Raw genomic sequence first — 21,408 nt, forward strand, 5'->3', positions numbered from 1 at the left:
CAATCTCAAAAGACGTATGCAATTTCATACAGTTGAGAAGCCCTAACAGTAACAATATGGCAGGGCATTTTGTCATCAGTAAAAACATGAATAAATCTATTAAGTGGAGAAACCCAATGGTCCGAATTCACAAAGGTAGTTTTGAAGACCATCGTTTGAACCCACTGTTTTTATATGCAGATTTCCTGTATAAATTACACATATTTCCTTGCAAAAGAACAATTTCCAATGCTGATGTGTGCTTTTCAGTGCGCCAAATTTACGCATGTTGCCATGGTTGAGTATGCTTGAGTTCACTGTTTTAACGACAGACAGTTGACTCCTGAATAAAGTATCTATCCTCACAAAACAAATTCACAGACGTTTTTGATGAATACAGTTTGAACATTTTTTAATTACGACATCAGATAGAAGTGCATTCTGTGAAATAATTTTTTTGTGAATCAGAAAAAAGAAAAAGGCTCTTGCATGCTTTGTGGTTGAGAAGCAAGATGCATGTGTTAAGCATGGGAAGACAGACCAATTCATCTACCGGTGTGTTGGCTCAGTCGGTAGAGCATCTGTCTCACAACCGGGAGGTTCGGGGTTCAAACCACGGCCGCGTCAGACCAAAAGACGTTAGATTGGAGTTGCTGCTACCCTGTTTGCGTTAAACAATTAAAGGGATAGAGCCTCGTCGATCTGGCGCTGCACAGGGGCTGCCGTGCCCACGATCAATTGGGCAAAGGAAATTTTCAGAGTATTTCATTTCATGTCAATTTCGAACAATTATGGATTTTCATCATTTTTCATTTGTTAAAATGTGTGAAAAAAGTATATAATTGTTTATTTTTTTGAATTCATATTTTAAAAAAAGTTCGTAAAAAAATTATGCAAAAATAAAAAAATAGAAAAACAATTATACAAATGCTGTTAAAATAACTAAAGAAATAAATTTGCAAAAAAAAATTATGCAGTGAAAGAAAATATGTCAGTAGCACCACTAAAATCATGATTAATATTCTTAGTGTGAAAAATAATTAAATATGATTGTTGGTTATCAGATGGAAAATCTATAAAAGACAACATTATTTCTGTAATCACCATTGGAAAGAATCTTAACACCACGTCAAGAAAGTGATTCTTACGTATTTCATTTATGGAAACCAAATTCAGGATCTATTTCTTTTCCCCCATTACTGCCAAAATACTGTTTTGTCATCTAAAAATGGAAAATCCCCATGATACGACTGTATTGATAGCTGTAGGCCAATATTGAAAGAGTGATTAATGTATTATGTAAACCTTCATGCAATATATATTATTTTTGTGTTTAGATGCCTCATTACGTCAAACCCCCGTTTGGAGAAAGACCGCAGTTCAGATTGCAAACTGCGGTTCTATACCCCATTTTCCATTTGGAAATTGAAAAAATCATTTTCAAGCCCCGATCAACCCTGGCTTGGCCAGGTAATCCCGCTGTCTCAATTTTACCTCCACAGGCCAGGATATGAGCGTTGAGCTAAGGATGAAATGATAAACACCAGCTGTGCTATTACGTAAGACCTCTCTGCCTGTAGTAGGACCTTTGGAATGAAATTATTGTATTCGATATTAAATAACGTTTTCAAAGGCATGTTGTATTCAGAAATCCAGTGTTCCTTTTTCAATTTCGAACGAAGAAAATCGACCTCGAAATAAGGAAAGTAAGGGAATAAAAATGACGGCATGGTTTGCATGGATGCCACCAGAACTACACACTTCGTGTGTGGCCCCCTGCTGTGACTGTACATGCCGGGCAGTTGTGTTATCTTGGGACAGAGGTCAAGAAACAGGTGTTTTGATACTTAAATTGCTTGCTTGGGGCAGTTAGGGTTTACCATACTTGGAGAAAAGGGTATACAGTGTTCTCAAATGGAGGTTTTCATCATGTCATGAAATTCACCAGTGCCAATCACTTACTATTTTAAAATCTTACTTATACTCTATCTCTGAAGAAAATATCTAAATTAAATTTAATCACACATTCGCTTTTCTATTTTTTTTTATCTTGTACATATCTTTTATGTCACTGTATTTTCCCACATAAATAAGGGTCAATCTTTTAAAGGTCAAGTTCACTTCAGAAAAATGTTGATTTGAATCAATAGAGAAAAATCAGACAAGCACAATGCTGAAAATTTCATCAAAATCGGATGTAAAATAAGAAAGTTATGACATTCCAAAATTTCACTTATTTTGAATAATGAATTTATACGAACGAGCCTGTTACATCCAAATGGGAGTCAATGATGACTCTCACTCACTACTTCTTTTGTTTTTTATTGCTTGAATTGTACAATATTTCAATTTTTACAAATTTGACGATTAGCCAGACCTCCTTGCCTGAAGCACAAAATGTTAAAATAATGGAATTCCACGTGTTCAGGGAGGAATGAAACTTCATCTCACATGACAATGATGAGAAAATAAAAATATTTCATATTTCATATAATAAAATACAAAAGAAGTAGTGAGTGATGTCATCAGTTCCTCATTTGCATACCGACCGAGATGTGCATATAAATGAAGCGAAACTTTAAAATGCCATAAGTTTCTTATTTTATATCCGATTTTGATGAAATTTTCAGTGTTATGCTTGTTGAATTTTTCTCTTTATTCAAATCAAATATTTTATTGGGGTGGACTTGTCCTTTAAATTTCTAATTTACTTCTTTTGACCCTCCACATTTTTGTAATGTATTTTGTATTCTCTATGTTTATGCTCTGTGTCTATGTTATATTTGCTATGATTTGATATGCTTGTAGCGTAAATTGTTTTTTTTGTACATTTTTATAGGAATGTGAAAATTAAACTTTGAACTTTAATTCTTTTATAAGACATATCCTCCATTTGTTATCTGTCATCAAGTTAGATCATCATCTTCAAAAATAATAATAATTAGACTTATATCACGCCAAATCTACTCTGTAGAGTGATCAAGGTGCTTTTTAGGTAATTATAAAAGAAATTAAGAAGAATCGAACAGAAATGTTTTGAGGTAATTTTTGAAAGTTTCAGAAGTCAAGCACTGTTTGATGTTATGAGGGAGGCTGTTCCATAGCTTAGAGGATGAGTAAACAAATGATCTTTCACCCCAGGTTTTGGAAACTTTGGGGGTAACAATAGAATTGAAAAGGGAGGAAACGTAAGGATCTCGAAGGGGTATAACTTTTGATCAGTGAAATAAGATACTGGGGAGATGAGCCATGAACACAGTGGAAAGTTAACAACAAAATCTTGAACATAATACGCTGTCATACAGGGAGCCAATGTAAGGATCTTAAAATAGGTGTAATGTGAGTGCGATATACAATAAAGGTATATAATATGAGCTTGACATGTATTGCTTCGTATTTATTTAAGTTGGTTGAAACTTGAAAGTGCAGTTGATCCAACAGCTATATGACTATAAATTTAAATTTTTCTGTATGATTTCCATTTTTCTGTTTTTACCTCTACCATCCCCAAAATTTGTCAACACTATGTACATTTTGTAAGTTGCACGCGGCCCCGGCATTGCTGAATCTTTTTTTTTGTTTTACTCATTAAAGGACAAATCCACCCCAACAAAAACTTGATTTGAATAAAAAGAGAAAAATTCAACAAGCATACACTGAAAATTTCATCAAAATCGGATGTAAAATAAGAAAGTTATGGCATTTTAAATTTTCGCTTATTTTCAACAAAATAGTTATATGAACGAGCCAGTTACATCCAAATGAGAGAGTTGATGACATCACTCACTATTTCTTATGTATTTGTTATATGAAATATGAAATATTTTTATTTTCTCATCATTGTCATGTAAAATGAAGTTTCATTCCTCCCTGAACACGTGGAATTCCATCATTTTAACATTTTGTGCTCAGGGAAGGAGGTCTAAATCGTCAAATTCGTAAAAATTGAAATATTGTATAATTCAAACAATAAAAAACAAAAGAAATAGTGAGTGACATCATCGACTCTCTCATTTGGATGTAACTGGCTCGTTCACATAACTATTTTGTTGAAAATAAGCGAAACTTTGAATGTCATAACTTTCTTATTTTACATCCGTTTTTGATGAAATTTTCAGCATTGTGCTTGTCTGATTTTTCTATTCAAATCAACATTTTTCTGAGGTGGACTTGACCTTTAAAATCAATTTAATCTTGTGTGTGGTCAAAATGAAGTCCCCAACAAATTCCATTGAAAAAAACAAGAAGTAAAAACAGAAATAAGAAAAAAATAAAAAATAAAATTGAACAAGTTTTCATCAGGGACTTTAGGGACATTATTTAATTAGATAGAGCAAACTTGTGATTTTGCACATAAATAAATAAGCATTTTTGATTAGGAATTAGATTTTTGAAGAGTTTGATCCTATAATATTAGGCTAGGGACTACTAGTTTTGTAGAATATGCCATGGTATGGGGATTGGACGAGTGATAGTCTAGATCATAATCAGCCCCCCCCCCCCCTATATTCATTCTACTTAGGCGTTTAAATTGCCCAGTCTACTAGTTTTAGGGTTAATCCACGAAACTAATATAGTTATAGTTAATACGGTTCCATGAGCCTAACAAGAGGAAGGCTAAAGATATTCTTTTGACCCAATTAACCAATTCATTATTTTTTATCAATCTGATATTACTGATTGATAATTTAAGTGTATGAATGTAATTGAAAATCTAACAGTGATTCTAGAAATGGTAACTACTGAACTTCATTTCCCCAAATTTGGGAAGATATATCAGAACTATTATTTGACTGGTGCAAGAATTTGGGCCACATTTCCTGCTTCAGTTGATAAATTTATTCCCATCATAAATAGCGATTTATTTTTGAAATGAGCTGGCTATGATACCCTTCTCTGGTCAGATATGGAATGTCAGATTTATATCCTATCCAATAGTAATAAATATTCGACCCTCTAATTTCACGTTTATTTTTTAATGAATTTTTCAGAAGTTCCTTGTAACACACAAGTGTATGGGGAATGTTTTACGCGCGTGATACCGTATGATATTAAAGCATTTCTAATTCTTGGACAAATTGCTTTCCATACATTTAATGTTACCGCATATGCGATCCATACAATTCGAATCATGAAAGGGAAACAAAGAGTGGACGCGTCATTTTGACAACAGTAGCCGCGCCCAAGACCAAGGCAGTCAACAGAATGATGACTTTCTCATAGGCATAGCTGACTTTAATCTTTTCAATTACGAGAATTGAGTAGTTAAGATAGAGTCTGGTGAGTTCTTTCACTATGATTTCAATTTACAGATCTGCAGTAGAGTAAGACGTGAATCACCTCCGGCTCCGCGGACCTAACCTGGCCCTGGCCGCCTGGGGCCTGGGAGCTCCCGCCCGCTCCCCGGGCGGGAGCTCAGGGGCCCGTTTCTCAACACCGTCATAAGTCTAACTTCTTGACTAAATCGGAGATAGTGAGCTACTTGTCCGCTAACCGTTTCACGAAGCCCTCTTTGCCAAGTTCGGGTACAACAACCTCACTAAATATTTATGACAACTCCGCACCTGTCACAACTTCTTTCTTCTTAGTGACGTAGTGGCATCACATGGGTAGACTATGACGTGCAAAAGTGCCTAGAAATTCGAAAATTTTAATCTTACGTAATCAATCATAGAGGTTGAAATTACATCACAAAACAAGTGGGATAATGCATTCAATGATAATTGTAATGCAAAGAAACTATAAAAACTGTTGGTAAAACACCACAAAACCATTCATTTTGAAATAGTAAAATAATTTAATTGATAAAGATTCTACCACGTCAGGCCATCCATAACTACGCTCGTATTCGTTGTTTTCAGACCCCTATTACCATTTGGATAAATTATATCTCTAATTTATGCATAGAATTCGTCAAATTGTATGTTTCGGTATCAAATATTTAAAAAGTTTATGTTAAACTATATTTTGATGATGTTTGGAATCATAAAACATTGTATAATTATCATAATTTTACAAAGAAAACCGTTTTGGTTTACTTTCGTAAACTATTAAAATTGAATATCCCGGGGGGTTCCCATCTCAACGTCCATATGTGATTTCTTAGTCATGAAATGAATTATTCATAATTTCATTTTCTCAGCAATTGATTGCTCCAGTCTTCATGGCCTAAATATGTATGATGCATAATTTACCCGTGCTATTATTTTGAAAAGATGTATTTCCCAATTCATCACAATATTGACAATTTTGTCATAATTTTTATTTTTGAAAATCATGCTATGGATTGTGTGACTAAGGCTACGTCTTGTCTGCTCTTGTTACCGATAGTATCGATATCAAGGTATTCTAGTTAGGAAGCCTTTCGAGAAACAGGTTTAGTAAGATTGGAACTAACTCCGTGGTTGGTGGATAAAGATATGACTAACTTGTCCATGTGTTGAGAAACGGGCCCCACGGGGGTTTGGCTTAATTTCTCTTTTTATATGGGACAAATGCTTGATTTAAGTTACACTGTCAGTTTTCATTACAGGCATTCATCATATAACTTGGCTCTTATGTAAATTTAATTCTTGAAATTATTTTTTTCTTAATTAAATAAAGAGATTGAAAAATGAAAATTTTCTTGCCATATTACTTTCCAACAATAGAGGGCGTACACAAAAATATGCCCAAAATTCAAGTTTTTGAGCGCTCTGGTGGATACAAAAATTATTCTCAAGTTACTATTCAAAATAAATTGCAACTGTGTGGAAATCAGTAATTGTGGTCACAAAACTCAAAAGTGATATTTTAATGATTTTTCAAAGTGTGTGCTATGTAAAGCATTGGCATACCATAGTCCTACCTGTAGATTCCCCACAGGCAGGATGGTTGCAGTGAACAAGTGATGTACGGTACGGTGTAAAAATCTGCATCAGAGATGCCAAGTTCAAAGACCAGCTATGCGTGAGATTTTCTGTGATTCTGAGTGAGATCACAGACATTGTGTACAATATATATGGGCACTTGTTCACTGCTACCACCCACTTGTTCACTGCTACCATCTGGCCTGTGGAGAATCTACAGGTAGGACTATGGTATGCCAATGCTGTATAGACCACCCACTTTAAAAAATCATTAAAATATCACTTTTGTGACCAAAATTACTAATTTCAATATAGTTTTAATTTATTTATCATTAGTAATGTGGGAATAATTTTTGTATTCACCAGAGCGCTCAAAAACTTGAATTTTGGGCATATTTTTATGTACGCCCTCTATTGGTGGAAAGTAATATGGCAAGAAAATTTTCATTTTTTGATCTCTATTTTTAATTAAGAAAAAATGATATAAAGAATCAAATTTAAATAAGAGCCGGGGGTATGAATTAACAGGTCTAATGGAAACTGTCAGTATAAAAAAATCAAGCATTTGCCCCAAAGAAAAAGAGAAAATAAGCCAAACATTGCCACCTTTATTTTGTCACACATGGAGATATAACTGAGAACAAGGTTATATTATAACCTTGTTCATTGAATGAGTGCTACCACCCTGCCTGTGGGGAATCTACAGGTAGGACTATGGTATGCCAATGTTGTACTGAGCACACACTTTAAAAAATCATTAAAATATCACTTATGAGATATTTTAATGATTTCGTACAGTTCCAATTTATTTTCCATTAGTAACTTGGGAATAATTTTTGTATTCACCAGAGCGCTCAAAAACTTGAATTTTGGGCATATTTTTGTGTACGCCCTCTATTGGTGGAAAGTAATATGGCAAGAAAATTTTCATTTTTTGATCTCTATTTTTAATTAAGAAAAAAATGATTTAAAGAATCAAATTGAAATAAGAGCCAAGTATGAACTATAGGTGTAATGAAAACTGTCAGTGTAAAAAAATCAAGCATTTGCCCCAAAGAAAAAGAGAAAATAAGCCAAACACTGCCACCCTTATTTTGCCACACATGGAGATATAACTGAGAACAAGGTTATATTATAACCTTGTTCATTGAATGAGTGATATTTCGTGAGGTTGTTGACTTGTAGTACTTTAAGTTGTAGTTCAACTACATGTAGATCTAGTTGTACCCTTACTGCGGCAGCCCGTTAACGAAGACGTGTCGAGGTCCCCGGGGCAAGTTGTAAGCAGTGGTAGGGAGGGATGAAGGGAGGAGAGAACGAAGAAAAGAGAAAATAGTGGTAGGAGAGAAAGAACGAAAAGAAACAGGAGAGGAGGAAGCCAAGGACATTTTAAGGAAAGAAAGAATGAAGGAAATAAAAAAAGGAAATATGATAAAGAAGGAAAGTCAGATGAGAAGGAAGGAAGGAAAAATGAACAGAGGGAGAGAAAAAAAAGTTCAGGAAAGAAACATAGGAAATAAAGAGATGGAACAAAAAAGGGCAAGCAGGAAGGATAGGGTAGAAAAGAAACAAAGAGGAAAAAAGTTCAAACTTCAAGCAAACAAAAAAATCCAATCATTTAACAAAAATCATAATGTTATTTGGTGGTGTTTTTTTTAGATGTGTTTAAAAAATTAAAAGTAAGATGTTTTAGAAATGAATAAAATTTCAAAGTGAAACATATTGTCAAATTAAAAAAAATAGATGAAACATCACGGCATCGTCCACACCAAAGCTCAAAACGAAAGCTGAAACAATAACTTGTTCCTCCGATTACATCTCTTAATCATTAATCTGAGAATCCATAATATAATACTAAGAATTTCCCGCAGATTTTTGATTATTTTGGTAGAAAAACTGTTTATCATGTGAGATTGTTTGCACCATTGAGAATTTCCTCTGATCCTACATGCCTATAGCTAGTCTAGTAGCCTGCCATACACGGGTATAGGAGGCCAGTTCGTTTACAATGTACTGTATTGGGTTAGCAAGAAAATCACCGCAGAACTTGCAAAAGTTTACAGTTATCGATTTAATTGTTGTCTCTGCTTCGTCATCTGTTGGTTATTTCATGAAAATTTGTCACTTTTAAATGTATTGACTACATTTTGTTCAATATTCTGAAATACGGGACAAATAGGTGTCCCGGAAGGGTTTGTCGGGACGCTGGGACAAAGGAGCAAAATACGGGACAATCCCTGGAAATACGGGACGTCTGGTCACCCTGGAAGAAACATTCACATTTCTTGCATATCGCAACCTCATAATCACTTTCAGAATTTGTCTAGCATTCGATGTCTTCGCATGAATGAACCTACTTCTAGCGACAATGTCTTTTAAAGAGGTAGAGAAAAAGAAAAATTGAAAATCCATAATTTATTTTGAAACATAAATCCAATTTTTTCTTAGGCCAAGACATCTCATTAAATCCATTAAGTCTTCTTGATGCATATTTTCACAATTATTTTGTCTACATTGTATTAGATGCAAACTTTTACAATTTTTGAATTATTTGTACTCTTTGATGAAACTTTCACAAGTATTTTTTTGATGCAAAATTTGACAATCTCAATTTTTTTTAGGCCAAGGCCATCTCAATTATTAAGTCTTCTTACATGTATATTTGGATTTGATGCAAACTTTCACAATTTTTGAAATATTTGTACTTTTTGATGCAAACTTTTGCAAGTATTTCTTGATGCAAAATTTGACAAACTCTATTTGATGCAATTTTTCACAATTCTACTATTGATGCTACAATTCACAATGATTTCTACTATTTTATGCAGACTTTCATAATTATTTCTAATGTATTTGGTGCAAATTTTCACACTTATTTCTACTTTCTGATGCATAGGTTCACAATTATTTGTTGATTCAAATTTTCACAATTCTATTTTTTTATAGAAACATTCACAATCATTTCGACTATTCAGTGCAAACTTTCACACTTCATATTTTATTTAAACTTTCACAATTATTTCTATTATTTGATGCATATCACAGGAAAGTCTTTGTGCCATTGGGTTGGAAGTTAATCACCATGTCCCTTCCAGGGATGGATCAATATTCAGATGTCCAGGTTTACTTCACAGCCAAGGAATGGGCAAAGATCAGCGTTTATGAGAGAACATGTATCAAGAATGTCAAAGAAAACTATGAGATGATGATAAATCTTGGTAGGTATATTTCATTTTTTATTTGTTGAAGGATGATTCTATCCTGGTATTAAACCTGCAAATTATTTCACAGAGCAAACTTTTTTTCTTTAAAGAAAATTCTCAAAACTAATCAGACTCCAACACCAAAATAAACTATGAAAAAACATCAGAGGAGGTCTAGACTAAGGTTTGAACAAAATTGTACAAATTTCAATAGTAAAAAATGTTTTTCAAAGTTCACCTTGACTGGCCTTAAAGCTGGTAACTTGGAGAGCCACTTAATGTAAATTGAATATTGATCAAAGTCCTTCAGGCCTCACAGACAATATCATATACTCCCTTGTTTATTTGATCTGTTTGTAACACACAGGATTACAAGTGAATCAACCAAAGTTCATGCAACGTGTGCAAGTTATAAAGGAAGAAATCAAAGAGGAAAGTGATGGAGGGGAGGAGGAAATAAAGTCAAGAGGTTTGTGAATGTTGCTGGCATAATGTTATATTTCATGATGATTTCTAAAAGTGTGTGTATCTGTAATGTGTTATGTCACAAACCTGTAGCTATTTCACAGAGCGAACTTTTTTTTTCGAAGAAAAGTCTCCAAACTATTATAAAGGGAACTCCACCCAAAAAGATTATAGCCCAATAGTCTGTGGGTCCGATAGTCTGCAGGTCCGTTAATCCGCAGGTGAGGTCCGATAGTCTGCGGTGTGTGTAAGATTATGATCAGAATATAGTGAGATATTTTTATTCCACCATATGTGGGAAAAAGCTGCTCGGAAATGACATCACTGTTAAAATGTGACATTGTAAATGTAATAGCTTTTAAAATCTTTGATGGATTCCCTAAAACCCTCACCAACATCATTTTAATTATTTTCTGCTATTTCTACAATAAACTTTGTCAGTGTGAATTTCCCCTGAATTAAGTATAATACTTGGGATCAAAAGTGTGCTTCAAATTTGAATAGTAGAAGAGCGATTTTACATGAGAAGGCCATGCATATTAGTCCAGGAAAAAGTAAGAAATACCAGCTCAAGTGTTATCAATTTGGTGCAGAAGAGTATCAGTTAAAAATGTTACCTTTCCAGAAGTCCCGGGGGGGGGGGGGGCACTTCCATTCACGAGTGGATACCATGCGCGACCATGGGGTCTCGAAAAGCACCCTAAACACGTAATTTCCATATTCTGAAAATGCACCCCTTAACAAGTATTGGCGTGTGAAACCCTACCCTTAACAAGTATTGGAAACAAAACGATAATACTCTTGGCAAATATTCCCTGAAATGAACCCCTAGACAAGTACAGGAATGTTTTATTGTTATGGGTCCTTCGGTCGTCGGCTTTACCGCTTATTTGGCTCAGTACGACCCCACCTTCTACACCTCGCGCAAATCGGACTCTAAACACGAAGTGTTGGGGCAAAACGGACATCCTTTATAAAACATTTTAGTCTTGTTTTATCATCCCTGCAAATTCGACCCTAAAGACGTAATCTTCCTAGCGAAATAGATACCCTTTTTTCATTATTTTTGTTTTTGACACCCTTATCACGTTACGTACGTAACGTGCTCTATCGTGAAAAAGACATCCTTTTTACGTGTTTTTTTGGTCGCGCATGGTATCCACTCGTCAATGTAAGTGGCCCCCCCGGGCCATTAGTCAAACATCATAATTCCAATTTTCTTCTCAGAACCTTTCTTATCTAATCTACTGTATACATGGAGGGGATATTGAATTTTTTTCCCATTGGGGCTTAAGACTGACCATGTTTACCTCTGTCATTTTTACCTCTGCCAGAAAGTATTACCTCTGCCATTTTTACCTTTGCCATTTTTACCTTTGCCATTTTTACCTCTGCCAATTTTACCTCTGCCATTTTTACTTTTGCCATTTTCACCTTTGCAATCTTTTCCTTTGCCATTTCATGGATCCACTCCTGATAGAACCTCATGGTCTCGTATCATTCGACCTCTTGATGACATTTGATCTCACTATATCCTGATCATAATTTTACACACACTGCGGACTATCGGACCTGCAGACTTAGGGGATGTCCCCAAAAGAAATGAAAAAACATCAGAGGAGGTCTAGACTAAGGTATCAAAAACCAATACTTTTCATAATTAAATAGATGAATATAATATCCCGTTCTCAGGTCTAAACCTCAAAAGAACTCCCGCTTTGATCGGCAATAATCTTTTGTTGGATATATGTCTTGTTCTTTATTAAAAACGTCCATTAAACTCAATTTTTTTCAGATCGAAATATCAAAATTTTCAGCTCGAGCTTCGCGCTCGCGTATATACATATTTTTTTTAGATACCCATCCTAATCATTGGTACCAAAAATGCTTAGAATATCAAGTTTTCAGATCAGAATATATTAAGAAATTTCAGCTCACTCTTGGCACTCGCATTATTTGTGTAGTGAGATATGTTTCCTCATGAGTGACTTCAAACAGTCCTAAACAGGCACCTTTTTTCCTGTTATCAGGTCAGTATACTAAAAAATTTCATCTCGCGCTTACTGCTCACATTAATTTGTTGGTGTGATATGTGTGTGTGTATATGTATATATAGTCATATGTGTGTGTTTGAGTTTGTTTGAGCGCCATTGGAAAGTTGATTCATGATTTTGCCCCCCCCCCCCCAATCTGGAAAATGGATTGACGCCCCTGACTCCCAGTACCTTGTTTATTTGATCTGTTTGTACACACAGGATTACAAGTAAATCAACCAAAGTTCATGCAACGTGTGCAAGTTATAAAGGAAGAAATCAAAGAGGAAAATGATGGAGGGGAGGAGGAAATAAAGTCAAGAGGTTTGTGAATGTAGCTGGCATAATGTTATATTTTATGATGAATTCTAAAAGTATGTGTATCAGTAATGTATTATGTCAGAAATATCTTAAAGATGCCCGAAATCATAACAAAGTATATAAGGCAGTAACCCTTTCTATATTAGAATATTTTTCTTCCATGAAAACACTGGCTTTTTGGAAGGTGGTGCAACTGGCGTAACTTGGCATAAGAATTTGGTCTGATAAGTTGTGCTGAGCTTGAAAAAAGGATGCCATTATATGATGAATCTCACTGAGATAACTTTTTGTTCTTCCAGGCATAAATGACAAAAAACACCTATTAATTGTGATCGGGATATTATTACTATCACAAGGCTCGACATTAGCGGTGGCCCGGTGGCCCAGGGCCACCAAAAATTCATCTCGGGCAACCATTATTGAAAAAATGTTAAGTTTTGGTGGCCCGAATCGGGCAACCAATAATTTTCAAAGTAGCGCAATTTTTCTCCCGATTTTGCATGCATTTATCAACTTTCTACAGTTCAAATTGCAAGTCAATTCGTCATGCGCCTTTTTTGTTAATCTACACACAAATACACACACACAAAGATTGCACAGTCATGACAGTATGTAGGCCTATGTCTGGCTGAGCTTTGCATGCGTGAAACCAGTGCAGCTGGCTGTGCGCTAGCAGACTATTCAGACTCAGGGAGCTGCGATGCGAAATGTTACTGCTAAGAAATCTTCCCCAGAACTTTGAAAATCTACGTCAAAGTCACATTTTACACCAATGAAATGCCCTTCTACAGTCCATATTACTGAAACCTGATAATTTGCAAGCATTAAAAGGAGGAATTATGACCTCTCTTTTGACTCAAAAAGACCGATTTCCAAATGCATTAATACACATAGGTGAGTACATCACAGTCCCACATGTGCATTTGTATGTATGTTGATATTTGGTTTATTTTTGAAGCTGTCTTGAATAGACAGCTTCTTTCTTTCTTGTTTATAAATGACTTCTTAAACCACTCTTAAGGAAGTAAATACTTTGGGAAGGCATTTTATTGATATGAAATGTGAATTTTTCCATCATTTTGTCAAATATAGGGAAGGAATTTTCTCACTGTTTTTTCCAGATAACTTGCCGTTTTCTTATTTTTTCTGTCATTTTTTTTAGTGATAAAACCATTTATACCCCTTCCCATTGAATATGCCTGATTAAAGAACATGTTTCTACTGAATAATAATAATAATTTCCCCCATTTTTTCTGATAATTTTGTCTTATTCATTTTTCTTACATTTTCTTTTGTTTTTTTCTCAATTTTTTTTCTGTTTGTTTTTTCTTCATTTTTTATTTGTATATTTCACTTATTCATTTTTACAATTTTTTTTTTCAATATACTATTCTAAAAATTATTTTTGTTCATTTCCCCCTTTTATACATTGTTCTAATTCTGCAGCATATTTTCTGTAATTTTCTCCTGCTATAATATGCTGGAAAAGAGAAAATAAACTGGATTTGGGGCCTGCATAATCTAGGTTTTACGATCAAAAAGGAAGGAAAAATCATTGTTTTGTAAATCAATCTGAGTTTGCTTTATGCACTATTTATTTACTTTACCATTATGAGTGTGTGTCTATACGGAGATTAAAAGTCCACACATCCTGGGAGCAATACAATTCTTTTATTCTCTTTCAATCATTTCATATTCACAATGATAGAACAATTTATATATTACCACAAAATAACAGCAAGCACGATTTACATACAAGATGTACAAAGAATAGTGGTACTTGGTAGTGACTGCAGAATATTTCAGTTTGTTTTATTCATTTTTAATTAATGTTTTTCTTTATATTTTTCGGGCCACCAAACTTTACTAATGGGCCACCAAAAAAAATTATTTGAAGGTTTTGGTGGCCCGAATGGGCCACCACCAAAAAAGTTAATGTGGAGCCTTGACTATCATATACTATATACTTTGTAATACATAAAAAAAACAAAAAAACTAAAAGCGACAATTCATGTAATTCCGTGCAAGCCTTGCGGGTGATTGCTTTTGCCTTCAACCCAACCACAAAAAGGTTTTGAGCATGTTAAAATAATTTCAGCCTGCCAATCAGACTTACATGTACATGCACTTCTGCTTAGCCAGGAGGCTTCTAGAGAGTAAAAATCATTTACTAATGTAAGTTACTCTCAACGAAGCCAGGTCTTCCTTCCTATTCATTTGCGTGTACCACCAAAAAACCTGAAATTTTTGCCCCCGAGATTTCTAATTTCTTTCTAAAAGATCTAGCCCTAAATCATGTACATGGGATACAACTTCATTTCCGACATTTCTACGCTATGGATTTTATTTTTAAACAAGAATTCATCAAAAAATATCAAGGAAAGTCGGAAGAGACTTGCCCGATGTTAACGCTGCCATCTTGTTTTCTATTTTTCCCCAACGTTACGCAACGCAAGCGTCCGTATCGTGGGAAGAACAATAGGAAACAAGATGGCCGTGTGAACATCGGGCAAGTCTCTTCCGTCTTCCCATGATATTTTTCTCATTTTTTTATGAACTTATATTTAAAAATAAAATCCATAGCGTAGAAATGTTGGAAATGAAGTTGTATCCCATCTAAATGATTTAGGGCTAGATCTTTTAGAAAGAAAGTAGAAATCTTGGGGGCAAAGTTTCAGGTTTTTTGGTGGTACACGCAAATGAATAGGAAGGAAGACCTGGCTTCGTTGAGAGTAACCTTACGTTAGTAAATGATTTTTGTCTCACCTGCATAGCAGAGTGAGACTATAGGCGCCGCTTTTCCGACGGCGGTGGCGGAGCAACATCAAATCTTAACCTGAGGTTAAGTTTTTGAAATGACATCATAACTTAGAAAGTATATGGACCTAGTTCATGAAACTTGGCCATAAGGTTAATCAAGTATAACTGAACATCCTATTAGAGTTTCATGTCACATGACCAAGGTCAAAGGTCATTTTAAAAACAGGGTCAATGAACTTAGACCATGTTGGGGGAAGCAGTATCAAAATCTTAACCTGAGGTTAAGTTTTTGAAATGTCATCATAACTTAGAAAATTTATGGACCTAGTTCATTAAACTTGGACATAAGGTTAATCAAGTATCATCAAACATCCTGCATGAGTTTCACGTCACATGACCAAGGTCAAAGGTCATTTAGGGTTAATGAACTTTGGCTGATTTGTGGGTATCTGTTGAATTACAATCAAAACTTTAAAAGTTTTTGGATCTGATTCATGAAACTTGGACATAATAGTAATCAAGTATCACTGAACATCCTGTGCAAGTTTCAGGTCACATGATCAAGGTCAAAGGTCATTTAGGGTCAATGAACTTTGGCCGAATTGGGGGTATTTGTTGAATTACCATCATAACTTTAAAAGTATGTTGGTCTAGTTCATAAAACTTGGACATAAGAGTAATCAAGTATCACTGAACATCCTGTGCGCATTTTAGGTCACATGACCAAGGTCAAAGGTCAATGAACTTTGGCCATCTGTTGAATTACCATCATGAAAGTTGGATCTGATTAGACTTGGACATAATAGTAATCAAGTATCACCGAACATCCTGTTCGAGTTTCAGTTCACATGATCAATGAGGTCGATGAACTTTGGCCATGTACATGTATTTGGGGGATATTTGTTGAATTACCATCATATCTCTGTAAATGTATTGGTGTAGTTCATAAAATGTGGAGATAAGACTAACCAAACTTGTATCATTAAACATCTTGTGCAAGTTATTTTTTCAAAGTCAGCACTGCTGCTATATTGAATCGTGTGATGCAGTTGAGACTGCCAGAGGCATTCCACTTAAAAGTTCAGTTATAATCTCAACTTGACTGGCGTAAAAGCTGGTAACTTGGAAAGGCACTAAATATAATATTAATTTTTGATCAAAGTTATTCAATACGCACAGACAATATCATATACTCCCAGTACCTTGTTTATTTGATCTGTTTGTACACACAGGATTACAAGTGAATCAACCAAAGTTCATGCAACGTGTGCAAGTTATAAAGGAAGAAATCAAAGAGGAACATGATGGAGGGGAGGAGGGAATAAAGTCAAGAGGTTTGTGAATGTAGCTTACATAATGCCATATTTCATGATGATTTCTAAAAGTGTGTGTATCTGTAATGTATTATGTCACAAACCTGTAGCTATTTCACAGAGCAAACTTTTTTTTTCGAAGAAAAGTCTCCAAAGTATGTTGGTCTAGTTCATAAAACTAGGACATAAGAGTAATCAAGTATCACTGAACATCCTGTGCGCATTTTAGGTCACATGACCAAGGTCAAAGGTCAATGAACTTTGGCCATCTGTTGAATTACCATCATGAAAGTTGGATCTGATTAGACTTGGACATAATAGTAATCAAGTATCACCGAACATCCTGTTCGAGTTTCAGTTCACATGATCAATGAGGTCGATGAACTTTGGCCATGTACATGTATTTGGGGGATATTTGTTGAATTACCATCATATCTCTGTAAATGTATTGGTGTAGTTCATAAAATGTGGAGATAAGAGTAACCAAACTTGTATCATTAAACATCTTGTGCGAGTTATAGTAGTTTTCAAAGTCAGCACTGCTGCTATATTGAATCGTGTGATGCAGTTGAGACTGCCAGAGGCATTCCACTTAAAAGTTCAGTTATAATCTCAACTTGACTGGCGTAAAAGCTGGTAACTTGGAAAGGCACTAAATTAATTTTTGATCAAAGTTATTCAATACGCACAGACAATATCATATACTCCCATTACCTTGTTTATTTGATCTGTTTGTACACACAGGATTACAGGTAAATCAACCAAAGTTCATGCAACGTGTGCAAGTTATAAAGGAAGAAATCAAAGAGGAAAGTGATGGAGGGGAGGAGGAAATAAAATCAAGAGGTTTGTTAATGTCGCTGGCGTAATGTCTTTCGTGTTTTTTACCTGCTTAAAACTATGTTTTTATTGTTTGAATTTAAATTACGATGTTTATCAAGCATCCTTCAATCACCACCTCCTTTAAGTGTTCTATTTTTTTTTTACTTCATCTTTCCCTTTTAGTATACATGATTTATTTAGTTGCATTATATTTTCGTCATCTCAAGTTTGATGTTTATAAATCTGTACACTATATGTATATGTACCGGTAAATTGTATGCAATTCAGCCTTTTGGCTGCAAAGACTAAGTGCAATAATTTTGAATAAAACCTTTTCAATTTCAATGTCATGATGACTTCTAAAAGTATGTGTATCTGTAATGTCTTGTGTTAGAAACCTGCAACTTTTTCACAGAGCAAACTTTCTTGTCAAAGAAAATTCTCCAAACTAATCTGACTCCAACCCCAAAAGAAATCATTAAAAAACATCAGAGGAGGTCGAGACTAAAGTTTGAACAAAATTGTGCAAATTGCAATATAAAAAAAAGTTAAAAGTTGTAATCTCAACTTGACTGACCGAAAAGCTGGTAACTTGGAAAGACACTAAAATGTAAATTGATCAAAGTCATTCAGGCCACACAGACAATATAATATACTCCCAGTAACTAGTTTCTTTGATCAATGTTGTTCAAGCCACTCAGAAAAAATTGCGGAGAAAACTTGTGTCATTGATCAAACCTCTATTCAAATTTGTGAACTTTTTTGTGACAATTTGTTCTGTTTGTAGACACAGGATTACAGGTAAATCAACCACAGTTCAGGCAACGTGTGCAAGTTATAAAGGAAGAAATCAAAGAGGAAAATGATGGAGGGGAGGAGGAAAGAAAGTCAAGAGGTTTGTGAAGTACTGTAAAAGTGGAAGTATTCGCGCATTTTGCGGCAAGATCGGCGAGCGCGAATTTATGAGCATCTATTTTAAAGTTGAAACGCGGTTCAGTTTAATTGCGTGTATCGTTTTGGCAAAGAGTTTGCATAATTTGATCTTAAGAGGGCGGCACTTACGTGAGCGCAAGCTTGAGCTCCAATATCGTGTGCATCGCGAGAATTTGTTCTAAAAGCATGCCAATGCGATCATTTTTTTAACAGTCGCAGATCAGTATCTGAATTATGATTTTGGTTGAAATATAAATTGCTTTTGCTGTTTGATTGGTGAGTGTTTAGATCTGTTTAGTTTTTGAGAAGACGTTGGGTCGATCGCCCGTGTTTGTTGATTGATCCCATGCACTTTGAATAGCCATAATCCCCCGATCCTTACCCGGTGCTCGGCCGTCCGTACCAGGCCAGCAGCTAGCAGCGCCTCCGTTTTGCCTTTCCCGATGTCCGCCCAGCAAAGAAAAGTGCTAAATGTCACAAAAGCTCATGATTAGATCAAAACAATGCTGAATTATGCCGCCCTAGAGCTAAAATTATGATCAGAAAATACAATTTCGTTGCTAAAATTTTAATTAAAACCATTCACAGATGGCAAGAAGGAAGTGACTTTGTGATTATGGAGTGTGCAGCGCGAATTTAAAAACCCGCGAATATGTTTTGATGCCGCGACGCGCAAAAAATTATTCCCGCGAAAATAACAGCATTTACAGTAGCTGGCATGCACTTACGATGAATTCTAAAAGAATGTGTATCAGACTATCAGTAATGAATTATGTCAGAAATATCTTGGCCGGGGTATTTTGGGAGTTCATCCCAGGCCCCCCCTTAAGATCTCGGCCGTCGACCGCGCGATCGCGCTGAAAATTGGCACACGGGTTGCCTGGGACATAATCTACAAGATTGTATAGTGATTTATTTCATGCGAATTGCTATTAAGTGATTATGCTAATTTATGCGTGATTAGTATGCGAAATCATACTTTTTCCTCTAACTCCCTAAATAAAGCTCCAAATGTACTAATTTTTGGTATAGAAACTCTTTGTGGTGTTCTTAGCAAGTGTACATGAAAAAAATTGCGATATCGAATCTTTTTCTTATGTATTATATTGTTTTTTGCAATTTCTTATGTATTTCTTTGTTTTTTGACCTTTTGTTTGGGACTCTTCTGTGATCATAAAAAGCATAAAATAAATACATTTAGACCAGCAAAGCTAAAAATAATCATGCATTTATGAATTTTGGTTGAAAACACAATTTGCATTGACTTTGTACACGAAATCACGTTTTTGAGCAATTTTTGGTCTGACATGCACTTACATAATGTTGCGTAATTTCGGAACCACGTACCCGGGTGACGCAAAATTGGTCTCAAAAGTTGCGCAAGACTTGAAAGTAAAATGTCAGCGAGCGGCGCGATCAAACAATTTTGTGCTGCGAAAATATCGTGCGATTCGTTGAGGGGGGGGCCTCCGAGGCCCCCCCCCCCCCCGGCCCAGATAGGGTTAAAGATGTCCGAAATCATAACAAAGTGTGTAAGGCACTAACATTTTCTATATTAGAATATTTTTATTCCATGAAAACACTGGCTTTTCGGAAGGTGGTGCAACTGGCGTAACTTGGCATAAGAATTTGGTCTGATAAGTTGTGCTGAGCTTGAAAAAAGGATGTCATTATATGATGAATCTCACTGAGTTAACTTTTGGTTCTTCCAGGCATAAATGGCAACAAACACCTATTAATAATGATCGGGATATTATTACTATCACTACTGTATACTTTGTACTACATAAAATAATATATACTAAAAACGCCCAGTCATGCAGAGCTACCAAGTCTCATGCATTTTGGACTCTTGTTTATCCCCTCAAATCTCTGTTTCACGCAACTATCACAGCCTATCCCCATAGACATTGTACACAATGTCTGTGATCTCACTCAGATTCTCAGAAAATCTCACGCATAGCTGGTCTTTGAACTTGGCATCTCTGGTCATGTAATTCCGTGCAAGCCTTGTAGGTGCTTGCCTTTGCCTAAGTTCAACCCACCCACAAGAAGGTTTTTAGCATGTTAAAATAATTTCAGCCTGCCAATCACAGTCACATGCACTTCTGCTGGCAACTGCATGTGAGATGCATGCTAGATACTGTCAATGTGGGTGACCTGCAGGTAGCAAAAATAGTTACCTACAAGATACTTCTTTTTTTTAACTGGAAAGTTCTTGAGATATCTTCCAACCTTCACTCTTCTTTTGAAAATAGGATTAGATGTCCATTCAGAGCTTTTTCAGCCTCAGCCTTGTGAAAAGAAACCGATCCTAAAGGACTTGGGAAATGGTGATCTCCTTGAATCAACAGACTTTGATAAATCCATCCCATTACAAACCAATCCAACATCATCAGGTGATCAGGGTAATCAATCAGGTGATCTCAACACCCAGTCATGTGATCAGAAGACCAAACAAACAGAGAGAGCTCAAAGAACTGACCAAGCCCCCAAGCAGTCCCAGGCAACTTCTTTAGAGGACAGTGGACAAGGAACTGGACAGGGTGGAAATCTTTCAGGTAAAGATGATTTAAATGAAACGGAGCTGAATGGTAGGAAGGACTTTGAATACTGGATGGACTTTTTGAATGAATTATCCTTTGCCCGCAGTGAAGTTTTGATGTACAATCCTACCTCTCTTATCCGGCCTCTCAAATCCAGCCTCTCTTACCCGGCCTCTCTTATCTAG

At 35.5% G+C, this 21,408-nt stretch overlaps 1 protein-coding gene across 1 annotated transcript; it reads left to right on the top strand.

Moving 5' to 3' along the window:
- The first annotated feature begins 5,142 nt into the window (after nt 1–5,142).
- On the top strand, nt 5,143–21,408 carry LOC121417580 (uncharacterized protein PF11_0207-like). Its single transcript, XM_041611315.1, has 8 exons — nt 5,143–5,259; nt 9,873–10,045; nt 10,398–10,499; nt 12,751–12,852; nt 16,842–16,943; nt 17,667–17,768; nt 18,538–18,639; nt 20,936–21,408. Exons 2-8 carry the CDS (start codon nt 9,910–9,912, stop codon nt 21,406–21,408), a joined length of 1,119 nt encoding a protein of 372 aa, XP_041467249.1. The 5' UTR covers nt 5,143–5,259; nt 9,873–9,909.

Source organism: Lytechinus variegatus, chromosome 6 (assembly GCF_018143015.1).
Source record: "Lytechinus variegatus isolate NC3 chromosome 6, Lvar_3.0, whole genome shotgun sequence".
NCBI classification, from domain to species: domain Eukaryota; kingdom Metazoa; phylum Echinodermata; class Echinoidea; order Temnopleuroida; family Toxopneustidae; genus Lytechinus; species Lytechinus variegatus.